This window comes from Cebus imitator, unplaced genomic scaffold, assembly GCF_001604975.1.
Source record: "Cebus imitator isolate Cc_AM_T3 unplaced genomic scaffold, Cebus_imitator-1.0 Scaffold8, whole genome shotgun sequence".
Classification (NCBI taxonomy): domain Eukaryota; kingdom Metazoa; phylum Chordata; class Mammalia; order Primates; family Cebidae; genus Cebus; species Cebus imitator.
This window is the reverse complement of record NW_016107323.1, coordinates 3,413,511-3,430,980: the sequence shown is the minus strand read 5'-3', so window position 1 is coordinate 3,430,980 and position 17,470 is coordinate 3,413,511. Positions and strand designations below refer to the sequence as shown.

At 36.2% G+C, this 17,470-nt stretch overlaps 1 protein-coding gene across 4 annotated transcripts in view; it reads right to left on the bottom strand.

Moving 5' to 3' along the window:
* The window catches only part of POLR3B (RNA polymerase III subunit B), a 137,037-nt gene that overhangs the window by 75,951 nt on the left and 43,616 nt on the right, over window positions 1-17,470 (bottom strand). For all 4 annotated transcript variants that reach the window (XM_017540805.2, XM_037742963.1, XM_017540813.2 and 1 more), the window contains 2 exons: window positions 15,799-15,918; window positions 10,972-11,106 (listed from right to left, as the gene is read on the bottom strand). In XM_017540805.2, the coding sequence (XP_017396294.1) occupies window positions 10,972-11,106; window positions 15,799-15,918 (255 nt within the window). The remainder of the gene's footprint in view (window positions 1-10,971; window positions 11,107-15,798; window positions 15,919-17,470) is intronic.

Below are 17,470 nucleotides of genomic sequence, written 5' to 3'. Positions count from 1 at the left end.
AAAAAAACAAACTATAAAGTTATTTAAAAAGAATTTAGACTGGAAAAGGATATCTGCAACATATATAGCAAAAAATTAGGATGCAAAATATACAAAAAACCTCCTTGAAATCAATAACAAAAATGGGAACAACCCAAAAGACACTTCAAGAAAACAGGAATGAGCAATAAGTACATGAGAAGGGGCTCAACCCCATTAGTAATGTACAAAATGCAAAATAAGACCACAAGGAGATGACACTTTGCACCTATTAGACAAAAATCATCAAAAATTCATATACCACTTAATGTAGAAATATCTGGGAAAGTAGTTTGACATTCTCCAATTCAGGTAAAAATTTAACTTGACTCTGATTTGATGACTACGCAATCACCCTTAGAGAAACTCTTGCATATGGGAACCAGGAGATATAAATAAGAATGCTATTTTTTTTTTATGTCAAATGGGGAGAAACAATACAAAGTCCTTGATCAGTAGAATGAATGAAGTGGTATTCATCATACTGTATCAGATCTTGACACAATGGAATATAATACAGAAATGAAAATAAACTACAGTGACATGCAACAATATAGATACATCTTAATGTTGAAATTAAAAAATTACAGAAAAATTATATGGTATGGATCTTTATAAAGCTCAAAAGTAAGCAAAGCTTATACTGTGATAAACAACTTTAAAACTTTAAAATTAAAAATGTAAATGATATAAATCAAGAAATTAAAAAATGCAAAAGTTCAGGATAGTAGGGGAAAGTGAAGAAGGGAGTAGGGGGTACGTAGGTAAATGAAATGGTATTGGTAATCTTCTAGTTGTTAAGTTGAGTAGTAGCCTCAGAGTGTTCATTTGTACCCTTCAGAACATATAAATGTAACATTTTAATTTTTATGTTAAAAACTACCTATAAACGCTATTAAGCCACAGTGATATTTGAAGCCAGTGTGATTATGGAAGCCAAATCAATGGGATGGAACAGTAAGTCACGAAAACAGGCTAGATGGCTCTGTTTCCTGAACTGGTAGAGTAGGTGCTATCAGACAGATTCACCTGCAAATAATAATTATAAATTCTGGACAAAACATTTAAAAACTCTTTGAAGGCACTAGGGAGTGTCCAAAAGCACGGCACTGGGAATGAATGGCACTGCGTACATGTCTCATTTTTAAGGCTTTTCACCTAAGGGTAGGCCACGTTAATAAAAAGGGTCCAAGCCACATTGGGAAGCTGAAACTCAGAGAAAGACCTGCCATCTTACTGGATTGAAGAAACAGAAGAAAAAGAGCTAAACTACTAGATTTGAGTAGCTGGAAGGTAAAGGGGAATTCCATAAAGGAGAGAACCAAAGGAATAAAACTCCAAATTATATATACAAACTTTGCCCAAATCTCTGGCTGACCCCTGAAGTCAACATTGAGAGGTGTGGCCCATGTGCCTCCCCCCAACTGACTCCTCCTCCCCACTGCCCCACATCTGGGTGGGGACTATTTGAACAATAGAATAAACATAAGTAATGCTGTGACTTTTGGTCTAGGTCATTAAGGTCACATACTTTCTTGTCTATGGGAAACACTTACTCTTGGATTCCTGAGCCACCTGATGTGACAACTCTGGAAAGGCCTGAGCCTAGCTTTCCAGTCCTTCCCACCATCCTCTAGCAGAACACCAACCAACCAACCTCCATCAACACCATGTGAACCAGAAGAATCAAATAGCCAAGTCCTGCCTGAATTCTTGACCCACAAAATTGTGAGGAATAAAATGGTGGTTGTTTAAAGCCACTATTTGGGGATAGCATGTAATATAGTAAAAAAAAAAAAAAAAAAAAGCAAAACTAACTGAATAGCTTGCTCACTACAAATAAAAAGCAGGCAGACTTCTTCAATAATGTAACAGATATTACAAATATTAAATTCCCCTATAAAATTAATCCTATCAGTTTTTTTCCCTTTGTACACATCTTTTTTATTTGCAATGGAAGAAAAAAGCTCAATATATTTGTGATCTAAGTTAAATAACAAAACATTAAAGTAGTATGGGGGGTATATTTACACTAATTAATTTCTTAAAGAATTCTGAAGTTTGGTGAAATACATTTAAGCTAAAGATTTTCCAAATTCCATACTGACTATATTCCTGAATGTTTCTGATAGGTAGTTTTTTTTGACTCAGAATGAAGAAGGTATTCAAAGCAAATGAATCTTCTCCTCTAGCCAGTGCCAAAGAAGGAATTTCCTAAGTGGAATTGGATTTCATGCTTTTCCTTCTTTATAGTTAAGACATGTCCTTCCACTTTTCTACTAAAACCAACTTTGTGGAGAGAAAAGCCTCGATCTTGGATTTGAATTTACCATGTCAGAAGAGTTCTAAAAAGAAAACTTCCTCCTCTGAGAGCTTAATCCTTTCTTACAGTGAGACCCAGCAGTTTCACTCTTAGAAAGAAAGAATATGGGAATGGAAGCAGGTGCAGAGGGGTGAGAGGGGATGAAGAAGCCTATTCCAACAGCTTCCTGTGAAAACTGGCAAAAGGAACTTGAATAAGCATCCTGAACAGAATCGAATACCCTCAACCTAAACCACAAAAGCTCAGCTCTATTTTAATTAGTCCTTTACACTTAAACACTTTTGTCTCAAATTATGACAAAGTTTTTTTGGATCCCAGATGAATTTATTGTAGCCCCTTGATTCAAACACTAGGAAATGTCCTTGGTACTAAACAAGTAAAAACTGAGAGCACAGTCAAGAGAAATACTGCCTCATTATTAAATTTTTCCACTCCTAAAATTTCACTTTAAAAGAAAAAATGCTGTCCAAGTTCACAGGGCAGTGAGAAACCACAAGGCCATCCACACAATAAACCACATTATTTAGGTCAAAAGTAAAATGACTAAAAGGGAAGGAATGTTGGTGATAATATTCAATACCTTGCTAGTATAAGGCCTTTCAGCCTGTTTAAGACAGGAGCAGTAAAGAGCAAATCATACTTCAGGAAAAAATGCCGACAGGTCGTCAATTGATTTTCAGTGAAAATGCTAAAAAAATTAATAAAGAAGTTAAGCTGCTGAAATACAGTTTCACCAATTAGCTTAATGTCAGAGAATTCTAATTAGGCATCCTGAGATTGCTATTTAGTATTTAAGCCTTCAGAGTGCCAAATTCTCCTTTTCACACAAACTGGTTGCAAAATTAAAGACATTAGGCAGCCTTAATTACATTATCAGAACAGCTGGGATTAGGCAATCTCTGAAGTCAAGACGGCATTCTTTTGTCATAGGGTGGAAATCCCTGGCTTTCCAGGGTGCCGGATTTTGGTGCCATTCCATATCTCACCCATACAAAGCAAGCTGCATTAGAAACAAAAAATTTGCCGACAAAGAACAGAGTAATGCTCAGCAAATAATGAACACATTACCGAAAAAGAAAAGGTAGGTGAAAAGATTAAGCCTGAAATCGGTAGGTTTTGCTAACACCTCTACTGGCAGCTGGCCTGCCAACCCTCTTGTGGCAGCAAGACTGAGGGAAAGCTCTGTGAACCTGCTTGGCCAGTGGAGACAACTCTGTTATCTAAAGCTGAAGCACATTTATGCTCCCTCATCCCATGGGGTGTGAAATTAGCAGCTATTGTTTTTACACATTTTTGCCAACACAATGCCTTTTATGTCTTTACATTGTTTAGAAAGCTATGTTTTCTTGCACATGGGAACCCTCTTTCTAATTCTAATTTTTTAAGCAACAGGATCGGCTCTCCTTTCCCTCCTCCTTACTCCATTCCTTATTCCTCTAAACAATCAACTTTTTTTTAATGGACTCATTTAACATTACGATTTTTCCCAATTAAAAAATACTAAAAATTGGGATTGATGGTGGTGAGGATACCCATAATTCCTTGCATAGTGGTCGATCTGAAGGTGGCCAAAAACCTACCTACTAAGTAGTGGCCCATTAACCAAACACAGCTTCCTCAGTAGTCCAGATACTAATTTTTTTTCCAAAACTTAAAATTACTATAATTCCATAATTCTAGTTTTAAAATTTTAGTTGTGGTACTATCTGCTGTGATCATCCCAGCCCCACCACCTCTCATCTGGAAAACTGCTACAGCTCTTAGCTGGTCCACTCTTGGACTGTTTATCTCCACATCAGATCTTTCTAAACTAAAAATCAGATCATGTCACTCCCCTGACTAAAGCCCTTCAATGGTCTTCCACTGCATGTAGAATTAAATCCAAGTTCCTTTCCATGACACACAGGGCCCCAGACAATCCAGCCTCCACCACCACCTCTCATCTGGAAAACTGCTACAGCTCTTAGCTGGTCCACTCTTGGCCTGTTTATCTCCACATCAGATCTTTCTAAACTAAAAATCAGATCATGTCACTCCCCTGACTAAAGCCCTTCAGTGGTCTTCCACTGCATGTAGAATTAAATCCAAGTTCCTTTCCATGACACACAGGGCTCCTGACAATCCAGCCTCCACCTGGGTCTCAAATGTCATTTCTTACCACCCTGACACCTCACTCCAGCCACACTCACCCTCTATCAGTTCCTGCAGTCCCTAAATTCATTCCTTTCTTAGGAGATGTGAACTTGCTGTGTCTCTTGCTGGAATGCAGTTTGCAAGCCTGCATGAGATCAATTTCTCCTTATTCAAATATCAGCCTGCACTTATGTGGAAATGAAGAGATGAATATAAATGGTTCCTGTCCTCAATGAGCTTACAATCTAAAAGGGGAAAGAAGAATGGAAGTAAAGAATTATATGTTAACTTAGTATGTAAATAAAGACTTGAATAAATTGCCACTGGCCTAAGGAAGACAGAGCAACTAACTGCACCTAGGAGGTCAGTTTCAGAGAGGGCTCAAATGATGAATAAGGAAGAGCTCCTCTTTAAAGAGAGGGTGAACGGGATACAAGGGAGGGGCAGCTTTGGTAGAAGGAATAACTCAAAGGAATGGAGTGAAAGAAGAGCATTATGATATGTTTGGAAAGATCTAAGTGGCTCACCTTGGCATGAGATGAGGCTGGAAAGGCACAGAGGGGCGCAATCATCAAGGACCCTGAAGGCTCTGTGAAAGAATCTAAACGTCCTTCTACAGAGGAAATTTTGCTTATGAGTTCCATGGGGGAGTTTCAGGGGAAGGGGAAGGGGAAGGGCAAGGAGGCAGAGAAGCCCTTCTGCCCCACCTCAACCAAAAGGGCTCAACTTTTATCTGTTTTAACATTGGGATTCCAACTAAGAGTTAATGCTTTAAAAAGTTTGAAACCTATATCTAAAGCTCAGGTCTGCTGTGAATGCTCCTGGGAAAAGGACCTGTGCTTTACCTAATGACACAGAAAATGTCCAGGAATGTGTTGGGATTGCTTTGCACCACGTGAATAGGCAGGCACATGGCCAGAGCCTCCAGACAGACAGATGGGAGGGGCAGCCAAGAACAAGAGAAGGCACATGGAGGATTCAAATGTATTGATGCTGTATTCATTCTTAAATTGAATAGGAATATAAAAGTATTTGCTTTATGAGACTTAATGCACATACATTATATATAGTGGTGTGTATGCAATTGTTCATAACTAAACAGCACATACATAAGCAGATACATGTTTATTTCTATAGCAACAGACACATTTAACTGATTAAATTCCCCCTTAAGTCAAAGGGCTTGACAGTAATGGTTAAATAACATTCTCAGACATTACTGCTTTGAAAAATCTGTTTCACATTAATGAGAACAAACTGTTCCTTTATATAATTTCTTCTGAACTTGCAAAACCTGACTCCAAACTTGTCCCTGACAAAGGTCACCAAAGAAGCCCCACTAAGCATAAATTCACACAGAGGCCTGAATAGTTTTCAGGGCAACAGTTTCCAATGGTTTAACTTTAAAATCAGTTAATAAAGAGATTTGTATATGCATATATAGAGTCTCTGGAAGAATAGAGTATGGTATAGGAAAATTGACTTTCTGGAAAGGAGAAGAGGGGAACTCAGTAAGATAGAAGGGAGAGTCAGAGGTGGGAGAGATTCACTTTTCACTGCAAACTTTTTTGTTTAAAATTCTTTTGCTGTGTTACTTCTTAAAAAAAAATGTTTACTAAGAACGACTTCTGCTATTTTACAATGTTTCTAATTTTTACTAACATTATTTTTTTTAAATCATAACTTTTTTTAAAAAATTAAAGATATTTGTTTAAATTGGTAAAACAAATGAATAACCATCGGAATAACAAAAGACGTGTCTTGGGCTTTGCAAAATCTCATTCTAGGCCGGTGGTATCATTCACAGATACATATCTCCTGGGAAAATTCCAGGGGACTCAGGATGTAGTACCTCTAATTAGGAGCATGCTAGTGCTTTAAACAACCATACCCCTAAGTTACCACATCTTTAATTATTAAGGAAACTTGGCATCCTCTTCTCTTCAACCACACCATCATCCCTCTATGACAACCACACAGGCTGATCTCTTAAGTAGAATTGTTACCAACAACACAGACTCGAAATTGCTAAAAGATGATTTGGCTGACACATCATTCCCTAACTTAGCATCTTCCATTAACCACATCACATCTCACTGTAGTGACCTCACAGCTTTCAGAGGGAGACATTCAAATAGCCTCAGCACAAGAGTGAGAAGATTGCATTTGTGTGTTAAAATAATTTTATTGCCGGGCGCGGTGGCTCAAGCCTGTAATCCCAGCACTTTGGGAAGCCGAGGTGGGTGGATCACGAGGTCAAGAGATCGAGACCATCCTGGTCAACATGGTGAAACCCCGTCTCTACTAAAAATACAAAACATTAGCTGGGCATGGTGGCGCGTGCCTGTAATCCCAGCTACTGAGGAGGTTGAGGCAGGAGAATTGCCTGAACCCAGGAGGCGGAGGTTGCGGTGAGCCAAGATCGCGCCATTGCACTCCAGCCTGGGTAACAAGAGCGAAACTCCGTCTCAAAAAAATAAATAAATAAATAAATAATAATAATAATAATAATTTTATTAGTACTGTGGAAGATGAATGAAGTTGGGGTAAGGTTACACTGATGTTGAAGGCCTGTGCTGTAACAGTTACACTGGAGATAAATTAGAGATGCATTCAGGAAGTGGCATAGGCAGGATTTGATGATTTGATAAACCTGATGTGTAGCGTGAAAGAACAGAGAGAGTCTGGAGTGATATAGAGGTTCGTAGCTCAGCAGCATGGGTAGATAGCACTGCTAACTGATTATGACAGCAAATGAAGAAAGTATATCAGTATTAAAAGAGGCTTTAAACTATTTTAGAACATGTAATTAACTGATTCATTACTACAACAAATGTGATGAAAACTATATCTGGGGCATCTTATTACTTGCTAAGTTTATTAAGATGAACAAGAAAGATACAGTCTGTGTCCTCATGAAGCTTCAAGTCTACTGTGAAAATGAAGGGACCTCTGCTGCTTGCAGCATACTGAGTTAGATTCTCTGAGGAGTCTGGTTGCTACAATATGACTAGATTCTGGATAAAACATGCTTCTCATGTATTGCTGGGGTTGCAGAAAGAATAAGAAAACTCTAAGGCACCCTCTCCCCTAACCACCAAGAGTCACAAGATTTAAAAATGAGGTGAAGCCACGATAGAATGTAGGGAGCAATAAGCAAACCCAAATGGCAGAGTTGCCCTGAGAATAAATACTGGTATCAGCTTAGGAACCTGGAGACTAAATCAAATTTCACTGACATGATAAGGGATGTGAACTTGAAACTCATAATCCTCAGAATCATGTAAGAAGACTTAGAAGTTCCAGATCAGCATTAGTCCCTGCAAAAGAAAATACATATTCCCAAAAGAAAATATCCTTAGTATACCACTCAGGATCTGAGATCAATTAAATATGAGTTCATAAACAAACATAGCTGAACTCACAAGAAACCAAGCTATCTTGAGTAAGAGTAATCAAAAACAACTAACTCAGCACTTTAGAACATGAGATAGTGGAATCACTACTCTATTTCACTGATTGGAATTTTTTTTTCTTTTTATTTTTTTTTATTTTTTAACTTTTGTAGCCCATTCTGAACATGGGATACATCTTAACACTTAACACTGGGTCACAATTTAACTGGTGATGTGTTTTATTTCTTAGTTGAAATAAAAATAGTGGTCCATTTTATAATTAATGGCATATTAGATTCTAGATGCTTAAATATAATAATCAGATATGAAATAAAAATAGCTATGTAAATCAATGGTGAAATAAAAAATACACACAAAATAAGACAATCAAAATGACCACAAAATCATTCTTCCAACTTTTCTGAATGTTTGAGACTTTTCATTATAAAATGTAAAACCAACAAATTACCAAAAAGTAAACAAGAAAAACTCAATTACTGAACATGGCTGAATAGAAAATGAACTGAGCGCCAAATCAGAAAAAATCGCTCAGAATGCAGTAAAGGAACAAAGATAATAGAACAAAGAAAACAGAGGTTAAAAGGGTATGGGAAAAAAATAAGAGTTTAAAACACATTTAGTTGGAAAATCTGAAAAAGAGAATAGAAAGAAGGGAGGATAGGCAACATTTGAAGAGATAATAGCTGAGAATTTTTCTGATTAAAGACATTAATGTGTGGGTAGTAGGAACAGACACATACCAGGCAAAATAAATAAAAGAAATTCACACCAAGCCATATCATAAAGAAACTGTAGAATAACAAAAGCCAAAAGAAGATCTTAAAAGCACCTAGAGAGATAAGACAGAACACCTACGAAGGAACTACAATGGCTCTGTGCCATTCAAGGTATAGTATACATCATTCAGCTAATCCCATAACAATCCTAAAAGGTACATGGCATGAACCCCATTTTTATAGACGGGAACCTGAGGCAGAAGGAGGTGAAATATCTGCCTAAAGTAAACAAACAAACAAACAAACAAACTAGCAAATGGTGAGAGATAATAAGTATCAGCCTAGAATTGTACATCTATCAAAACTCTCACTCTAAAGGCCTAAACTTAAGAGCTAAAACCGTAAAACTTGAGAAGAAAACATTGGATAAATCTTCATGACACTGAATTTGGATATAATCTCATGAATATGACATCAAAAGCAATGGCAACATGAGAAAACAGTAGACAAACAGAACTCTTTCAAAATGAAGAATTGTTGTACATCAAAGGACACTGCCAAGAAAGTGAAGAGACAACCTACAGAATAGGAGAAAATAATTGCAAATCATATATCTGATATATGCATGTATCCAGAATATAACAAGAACTCCTACAACTCAACAACAAGAAAAAAATTTTTAAATGGGCAACGGACTTGAATAGACATTTCATTTCTTCAAAGAAGGTATAACATTATCAGATTTTAGGGAAATGCAAATCAAAAAAGCAAAGAGGACACTTGCTTACAGTACAGCAGCTCAAACAAGAAGGCAGAACATTGCTTTGTTAGACTGCAAGTAGGAACATGTGTATAAAGTGACTGAAATTTTTTGCAGCTTTACATCTGCCTGCAAATGGCCAATAAAATGGCTGTTGAGTACAGATATGGAGGTTGCAAATACATTTTAGCAAGTAGACAAATTTGCAAAGATGGAATGCACAAATAATGAGGCTCAACTGTATAATCTAGACAAAATGTTAGATAAAACAACTACTTGAAATGCATTGCAGAGTAACAGGAAACAGGAAGAAACTGAAGAAAAGGAATGCTTATCAAAAGAAATAGTTTGGAGAGAGTTTCCGATTTTAAGGCTTTTCACCTAAGGGCAGGCAGTGGTCCTTGTCAAATCAGAAAGCTAAAACATGAGAAAGTAAGTTGCACTCTTACGGGATTGAAGAACCAAAAGAAAAAGATCTGAGCTACCTCAGCAGCTGGAATGTAAGTGAGGAAATTCCAAATTCCATATTCAAACTCTGTCTAAATCCCCAGTTGACCCCAGCTATGACTGAAAGAACTAAACAAATATTTCAGCTGATGTTTGCTGCAAGGAGGCAAGATTCAGAGGTTTTTCAGCCAAGTTCACTGTCTTAAAACAAAAAAAACTGGAACACTCTTTAGAGGAATACAGCAGAATCCAGAGCCTCTACAACTTATCCACAATGTCTATCAGGTTGCAATCCAAAATTATTAGATATAAGAAGAAATAGAAAAACATCAGCCACATTTAAGAGAAAAGCTAATGAAAAGACTGACCCCCCAAATGACTGAGATGTTGAAATTAGCAGACAAAGGTTTTAAAATAGCTATTAAAATACAAGGATGTAAATAAAAATATGCTTGTGATGGATGAACAAATAAGAAATCTCTGTAGAGAAACAGAAGCTATGAAAAAATACCCAAATGAAATTTCTAAAACAGAAAAATACAGTATCTAAACTAAAAAATTAACTGGAGCTTTTTAGATACTTGCTAGTCAAAGATTTCTGGATGCTTGCTAGCCAGCTGAAAGAGATACACACTCTCAAAATAAAATGTCATTTATCAGCTAAGGCTTAAAATGGGATTAGAGATATCCTCACTAACCTACCTCGACCATGTCACCAAAACAATTGGGATTGTTTCCTTGATTGTTGTCTCTCCCCCTCACTTGGACTATAAGGAGTAAGAGAAAAGGGGCTTTTGTCTGTCTAACTCGCTCTTCTATAGCTAGTACTTAGAAGTATGCCTAGAACACAATAGGTCTTTAGCAAATATTTGTTAAACGAATAAATGATATTACTTAAGGTCATACTTCACTTTGTATATTATACAAAATGAGGGTAAACATCCCAACAAAAGATACACGTCATGTACTATTAACATCTAAAAAATTAATGTTTTTATAGTTAAAGGAATTCTAAGAAATCAGTTGGGTATGAAATATTTATACTTCAAACACGCATACTATATTTCATTCAAATGTTTCTTCCTCTTATGTGAAACGAAAACCAAATTAATTTTCATTAAGGAAAACAAGATTTCTGACATAAAGTAATTAAATTACCTGTCCTGCCAATTCCAGTCGCTTGTTACCATAATAATCTCTGTCGTCAACTTTATTATCTCCTTGGGCCAGAATTACTCTTCGTACCATCACCGCAGTATAGATACATTTGGCTCGGAAATTGAATTCCTTAACCTGTTAAGTCAGAAATTGGAGAAAAATTTTGAGAAAATGGACACTAAAATTTAATGTACCTCAAGAAAAACATCAACATTATAATATTTAAGTAAGAAAATACTGAATTGTTATGATTCTCTCCATTCGAATAAATTCAACTAGTCTGGAAACTTCCTGAGCTGAGAAGATGACTTTTCATCATTGTCCTCAGTACCTGTGAGTACCTTTGCATCAAACATGACTACTATCAACTTCTTCCCATCCTATATACTTCATGCCATTTCTTCATTAAAGGTGGAATCCATCACTCCCTCGGGATTGGCCTATGGTTAGTTTAACCAAAAAAATACAGCAGAAATGATAACAAGCCAATTCCAGAATTCACTTTTAAGTCAAATGGCAGTTTCCTCTTCCTTTCTCTTAGAGTCCTCAGACACTACATGAGAAGTCCAGAACACTACTGTGCAGAGAGAGAGGCTACATTTCATTTAGTAAAATCTCAAAGAAATGGAAAATCAAGGGGGGACCAGAGAAGTAAGTGAAGATGCCATCTTGAATGTCCAGCCCAGGTGAGCTTCCAGATTATTCCAGCCTCAGCTGTTATCTGCCTGCAACTTCGTAAGAGACCTGAAATAAGAACTCCTTCTTCCAACTGAAGTTAATTCCAATCAAACCACAGAATCATGAGATATACAATAAATAGTTACATTAAGCCATTAAGTTTTAGAATTGTTTGCTATGCAGTGATAAGAATTGTACTAAAATGTTGCCTGGCATGCAACAAATATCTGCTGAATGAATGAACAGATGAATGAATTCGTAACAAATGTTCTATAGTCAATTTTCTCTAGCAGAAACACTGAAATCCATATGAATGAATCTGGCTCAATCAGTAAGTTGACTCGGAACTGGTAAAATAATTGCACTGGTTTGTTTGGAGAGACAAAAACACTGAAGTAGATCCTTTCCCTATATCTAAAAAGGCAAAATTTGAGAATGTAGCCTGAGCTTCTGCCAATTCCAAGGACTATTTATAGGCTTTTCCACAGATGATACATACTATTATAAGATTTCCTTTTTACTTACCTTAATCACTTAGTAAAATCTCAATGAAATCTCTTTTATTAATTTATCACTATGACAATAAACAGATTACATTATAAGAAAAAAAAAAAAAGCAAGTATTCTTCATACATTTTGTTGTTGCTGCTAAGTAATTCCACTAAATAATGTAGGATGTTAGAATTCTATATGTGTTTCAAAAACTCCATTTTCCTTCAAAGGAAGTTTTATTTCTTCTCTAGGTCAATTTACTCTCTATTACTGAGAACTCTGGAATGTGTTAAAAGAAATGTTTGACTGTGGTAAAAGAAAAAGTAGCCCTAGAAGCTACTTCGTTATCTTGTACCCACAAAACAATTACATCAATAAGAAGTTCTTTAGGCCGGGCGCGGTGGCTCAAGCCTGTAATCCCAGCACTTCGGGAGGCTGAGGCGGGTGGATCACGACGTCAAGAGATCGAGACCATCCTGGTCAACATGGTGAAACCCCGTCTCTACTAAAAATACAACAAAAAAAATTAGCTGGGCATGGTGGTGCATGCCTGTAATCCCAGCTACTCAGGAGGCTGAGGCAGGACAATTGCCTGAACCCAGGAGGCAGAGGTTGCGGTGAGCCGAGATCGCGCCATTGCACTCCAGCCTGGGTAACATGAGTGAAACTCCGTCAAAAAAAAAAAAAAGTTCTTTAAAAAGAAAAGTCTCTTGTCCATCCTCAAAGAAAAAAAAAAAACCCTGTATAATCATAACACCAGTTACCACAATACCAAGCAGAAAAACTCAGTGTCTGGGCAGCTATAAGTAATTTACAGTTTCAATTGCTATATCAAAAGCTATATGGTCCTCCATTTAAGTACATCTAATTTACATTTTATTGTTCTAATCTTAATGTGGCCAAGTTAAATGAAACATCTAACTCTTCTAGTTCTAGTTATCTTTCTTGTTAATGATAAAAATGAACCAAACTTCCATTAACAAAATTTTCAATTTTTAACAAAACCCATTTCACATTTTCCTTTTGCATAAACACTGGTAGATTCTCTCAAGATGTTTATAAGTAGAAATAAATATGGATATTTATGGAAAATGCCCCTACTGAACTGTATAATGCCACTCCTTGATTACAGGTGCAGTCCATCACCCCCTTAGGATTGAACCCTAACTCATTTCATTTCCCTTTTTAATGACTATATGCTGAAAAGCAAACTCTAGGTCTAACCTGAAATGAGTTAATTTTTCCAGGACTGTTCCCAAAGTCATATGGTAAGTGGGGATCCTCTCAATCTAGTGGCTGATAAAACTTTTTGGGAGAAAGCTAAGAGTGGTTCGGATACTCCTTTGTGGGATATTAACCTGTGGATTATCTGAAAGAGGGGGAGAAAAAGGCGCTAAAAATGAACCCAGAGTGCTGAAACAGAATTGTTGCCTGTTTCAAAACTCTGGGGACCTTTCAATATCACATTAGAGGAAAGAGTGGTCTGGGACTTAGGTATCTTGTAGCCTAATTATCCTTAGAGCAGTGGTTTCTAAATTTTAACATGCATTAGAGTCATCTGGAGGGCTTGTTAAGCAAGACACAGATTGCTGGAACCCACCCCTGGAGTTTCTGATTCAGTAGGTCTAGGGTAGAGTTCAAGTATTTCTTACAAGTCATCCGGTGATGCTGATGCTACTAGTACAGGGAGAACCACAGTCCCCAAGGAACTGAAAGACCAGGATATCAAGACCAAGGCCTCCTCTGCAGTAATATGTTTAATCATCTTTAAACAACCAATTTTAAGCTAAGCTTCATTCTATGCAATAATACCATAAAATCACATACACTACAAAAATGGATTTGATCTGCTAGTTGTATTCTTTCTAATAAGTACATAATTACTTACATTAAAAATGGCCCTGTATCACTGAAAATCATCCTACATATCACACTTAGGTAAATAATGTCCAAAACAATTCTGGAAAACGAAGATCTTTTCCCTGGTCCATCTATTCTGACTTTATTCTTCACTGGGTTGTGTATAACCAAGCTTTTAAAATAGTAATTTAGGCTCCATGCAACCACAGAAAAGTGCAAATGATTATCTTTATCAGTCTAATTAAACAAATGTTAGTGTCGGCAGGACTCTATCAACTAAACCTCTTTCATTAACCCAACGTTCTCCTCAGTTACAGTATGAAGGTAAGTGCAGCTCCTAATAGCTACATGGGGAGCTGTGCAAAATATAGGACTTTATGTGTATTATATATCTGAATCATCACAGAAACCCTGCGAGAAAGTGGAATTACTTTTATCATGCAAAGACAAAACTGAAGCTCAGAAAAGTTCAGATTTGCCCAAAGTTAATCAGGTAGGATGTAAGAAACCAGAATTTGAACAATTACATCTCAGGCTCCAGAAGATCTTGTCATTTCTACTATCATTTTTGCTATTATAAGTTTCAGACTCTTTCCAATCATCCAAAAGAGCTTACAATTCAGTTCAGACCCAGCTTTAACATTCAGAATTTTCTAAGTCTTTGGATTAAATCAAGGACACACACAAATTGTAGCCAAGGGGCAGAATGAGAGACCTGTATTACTTGGATTAAAAGGTGTTTTAATACAGGAAAATCAGATCTGAATGCGTTCAAGTGATTACTCTTGACTTCCACAGATCCCTTGACCTTCCATTATTTTACAGTTAGCCCCTGAAGGTAGTGTTTGCAACCCTTGAATTAGATTATTCATGGATGGAACACATGGTAACTCCTTACAAACCAGGCTATTTAGTTAACAAGATACTCTAACAAATAATAATTCTATAACTTAGTAAGAGTAGCATATACATTAAGTGGGAAGAAAATTGAGGGCTGCTTCTTGCTAATATCACACATGCCGATATGGTTGATCTCTGTTTAATAATAATAATAAATAAATATTATATACTAGTTCAAGAATCAGAAGATAGGTTCTAGCCCTTACTCTTACTGCTAACCAGCTGGGTGATAATGCAAATCATCTAAGCATGTTTGGATCAGGGAATCTTCACAGTCAGTGAAGGAAGTTGGATAATGTAAACTTTAAAATTCAAAGTCTAGAAGATGAACTCATCCAGTAAGCATTTTTAAAACTATCTGTTGTGGTGATGGTTGTAAAATAATGTGAATGTACTTAAGTCCAGAAAATTGTACACTTAAAACAGTAAACTTTATGTTATACATATTTTACCATTAAGCATATTTTACCATACAATAAGCATAAGCATATTTTATATAAACATACTTTACCATATAATAAAAAAATGTATGGGCAAGGCATGTACACTTATTTTCACTTACTTAAAAAACATGTAAGACACCATCTCTGTCCTTTAAAACCATGAAATCTAGTAGTAGTACTAATATATGTATGAATATAAAAATAACAATAATTTAAGACTGAAAGAGTAACCCACAAGAGAGTAAATGTGACGATGGCGATACAGTTAACATTCTCTGAGTATCAATAAACTGCAGATAATGGAATATTACTTCTGGTGGGGCAATACAGTCCTCCTTAGAATTTTCTCTTGAGGAATTAGACTTTAAATGAGGGAAACTCTTATCACAGTTCTTTAACAGGAATTCACAGACGCCACAGTCATTATTCACAGTAACAAAGGTGTATAACTCACTGGGACATGGGTCAGAATGGTGGAAGCCAGAAGCTCTCTTGCTTCTTCTATTTTGGTTTTCTTTGGTCCGCCTCCCCACATCCTTTGCCTTCTTACTTTGTTCCCTATATATTTTAATGCCTATAAAAAACAGATTATAATAATGTTTGAATGACATCATTGGATTTAGTAAGCACCATACATACACTATGAGCAAAAGAGATAAAGACCCTGGTTATAGAGAAAGCTGTACTGGGTCTAGTTGAAAATCAACATTTATCATAAACCAATGATAAAATAGCATAGCAATCTGTCTAATACATTGATTCCCTTTTTATTTTTTGTTTTCTTACTAAAAAATTGATACATTGTCATTGTAGGTAATTTAGAAAATACAGACACAAGTAAAATATGTGTGTGTGTGTGTGTGTGTGTGTGTGTGTGTGTGTGTGTGTGTGTAGGTAAGTATACAGCAGCCATCAGTCCTTCACCCAGAGAAAATCACAAATTTTATAGTAGTACTTTTTCCCTCTCAAAAATGAATCATGTCATGTAAGACCTCTACACTGAAAGCTACAAAACAGTGCTGAGAGGGAACAAAACATAAATAAACTCAGGGTCATGACATGTTCATGGATTAGATGATTCAACGGTATTAAAAGTGGCTTAATGTTGAAATTCTCTCCAAACTGATCAATACATTCGTAATTGTTAATTATACCCTTAGCAGGCTTAAAAAGCAAAAACTGATTAATTCTAAAATTTACATGGAAATGCAAAGGACCTGGAGTAGCTGAAGCAATACTGAAAGAAAAAAGTTGGAATACTATATTACCTGATTTTAACTATAAAGCTACAGTAATCAAAAGTGTGATGCTGGCATAAGGATAGACAAATAAATCAATGAAAGAGAATAAAAAGTTCAAAAATAAATATATGCTAAATGGTCAGATGACTTTTGATATAAGTACCACAGCAATTCAATAAGGAAAAGTCGTCTAAACAAATGGTGTTGAAACAAGTATCCATAAAGTAAAAAAATTAATCTTGACTCCTACCTCACAACAAATATAAAAATTAGATTAAGATGCATTTTATACCTCACTATAAAAATTATTAATAAAACTATAAAGCTTCAAGAAGAAAACATTGAAGAATATAGTCCTGATCTTGGGGTAGGTAAGATTTCTTTAAACAGAACACAGAGAGCAATAAATATAAAAAACAAATAAAAAACACCTCCTGAATAAATTTTTTTCAAAATTAAAAGATACAATTAAGAAAACAAATAGGGAGGCAATGGACTGGGAGGAATTACATAAAGCTAACAAGGAAGTTACATCCAGCATTTTTTTTTAAAAGGACTCTGAAACTCAAAAATAAAAAGACAACCCACTAAGGAAAATGGACATTTGGCTCACACTCCACAGAGAAGAAAACACAAATAGCCAATAAACACATAAGCAAGAGTTCAACATCAATTGTTATCATAGAAATGAAAACTAAGGCCGGGCGTGGTGGCTCAAGCCTGTAATCCCAGCACTTTGGGAGGCCGAGGCGGGTGGATCACGAGGTCAAGAGATCGAGACTATCCTGGTCAATATGGTGAAACCCATCTCTACTAAAAATACAAAAAATTAGCTGGGCATGGTGGTGCGTGCCTGTAATCCCAGCTACTCAGGAGGCTGAGGCA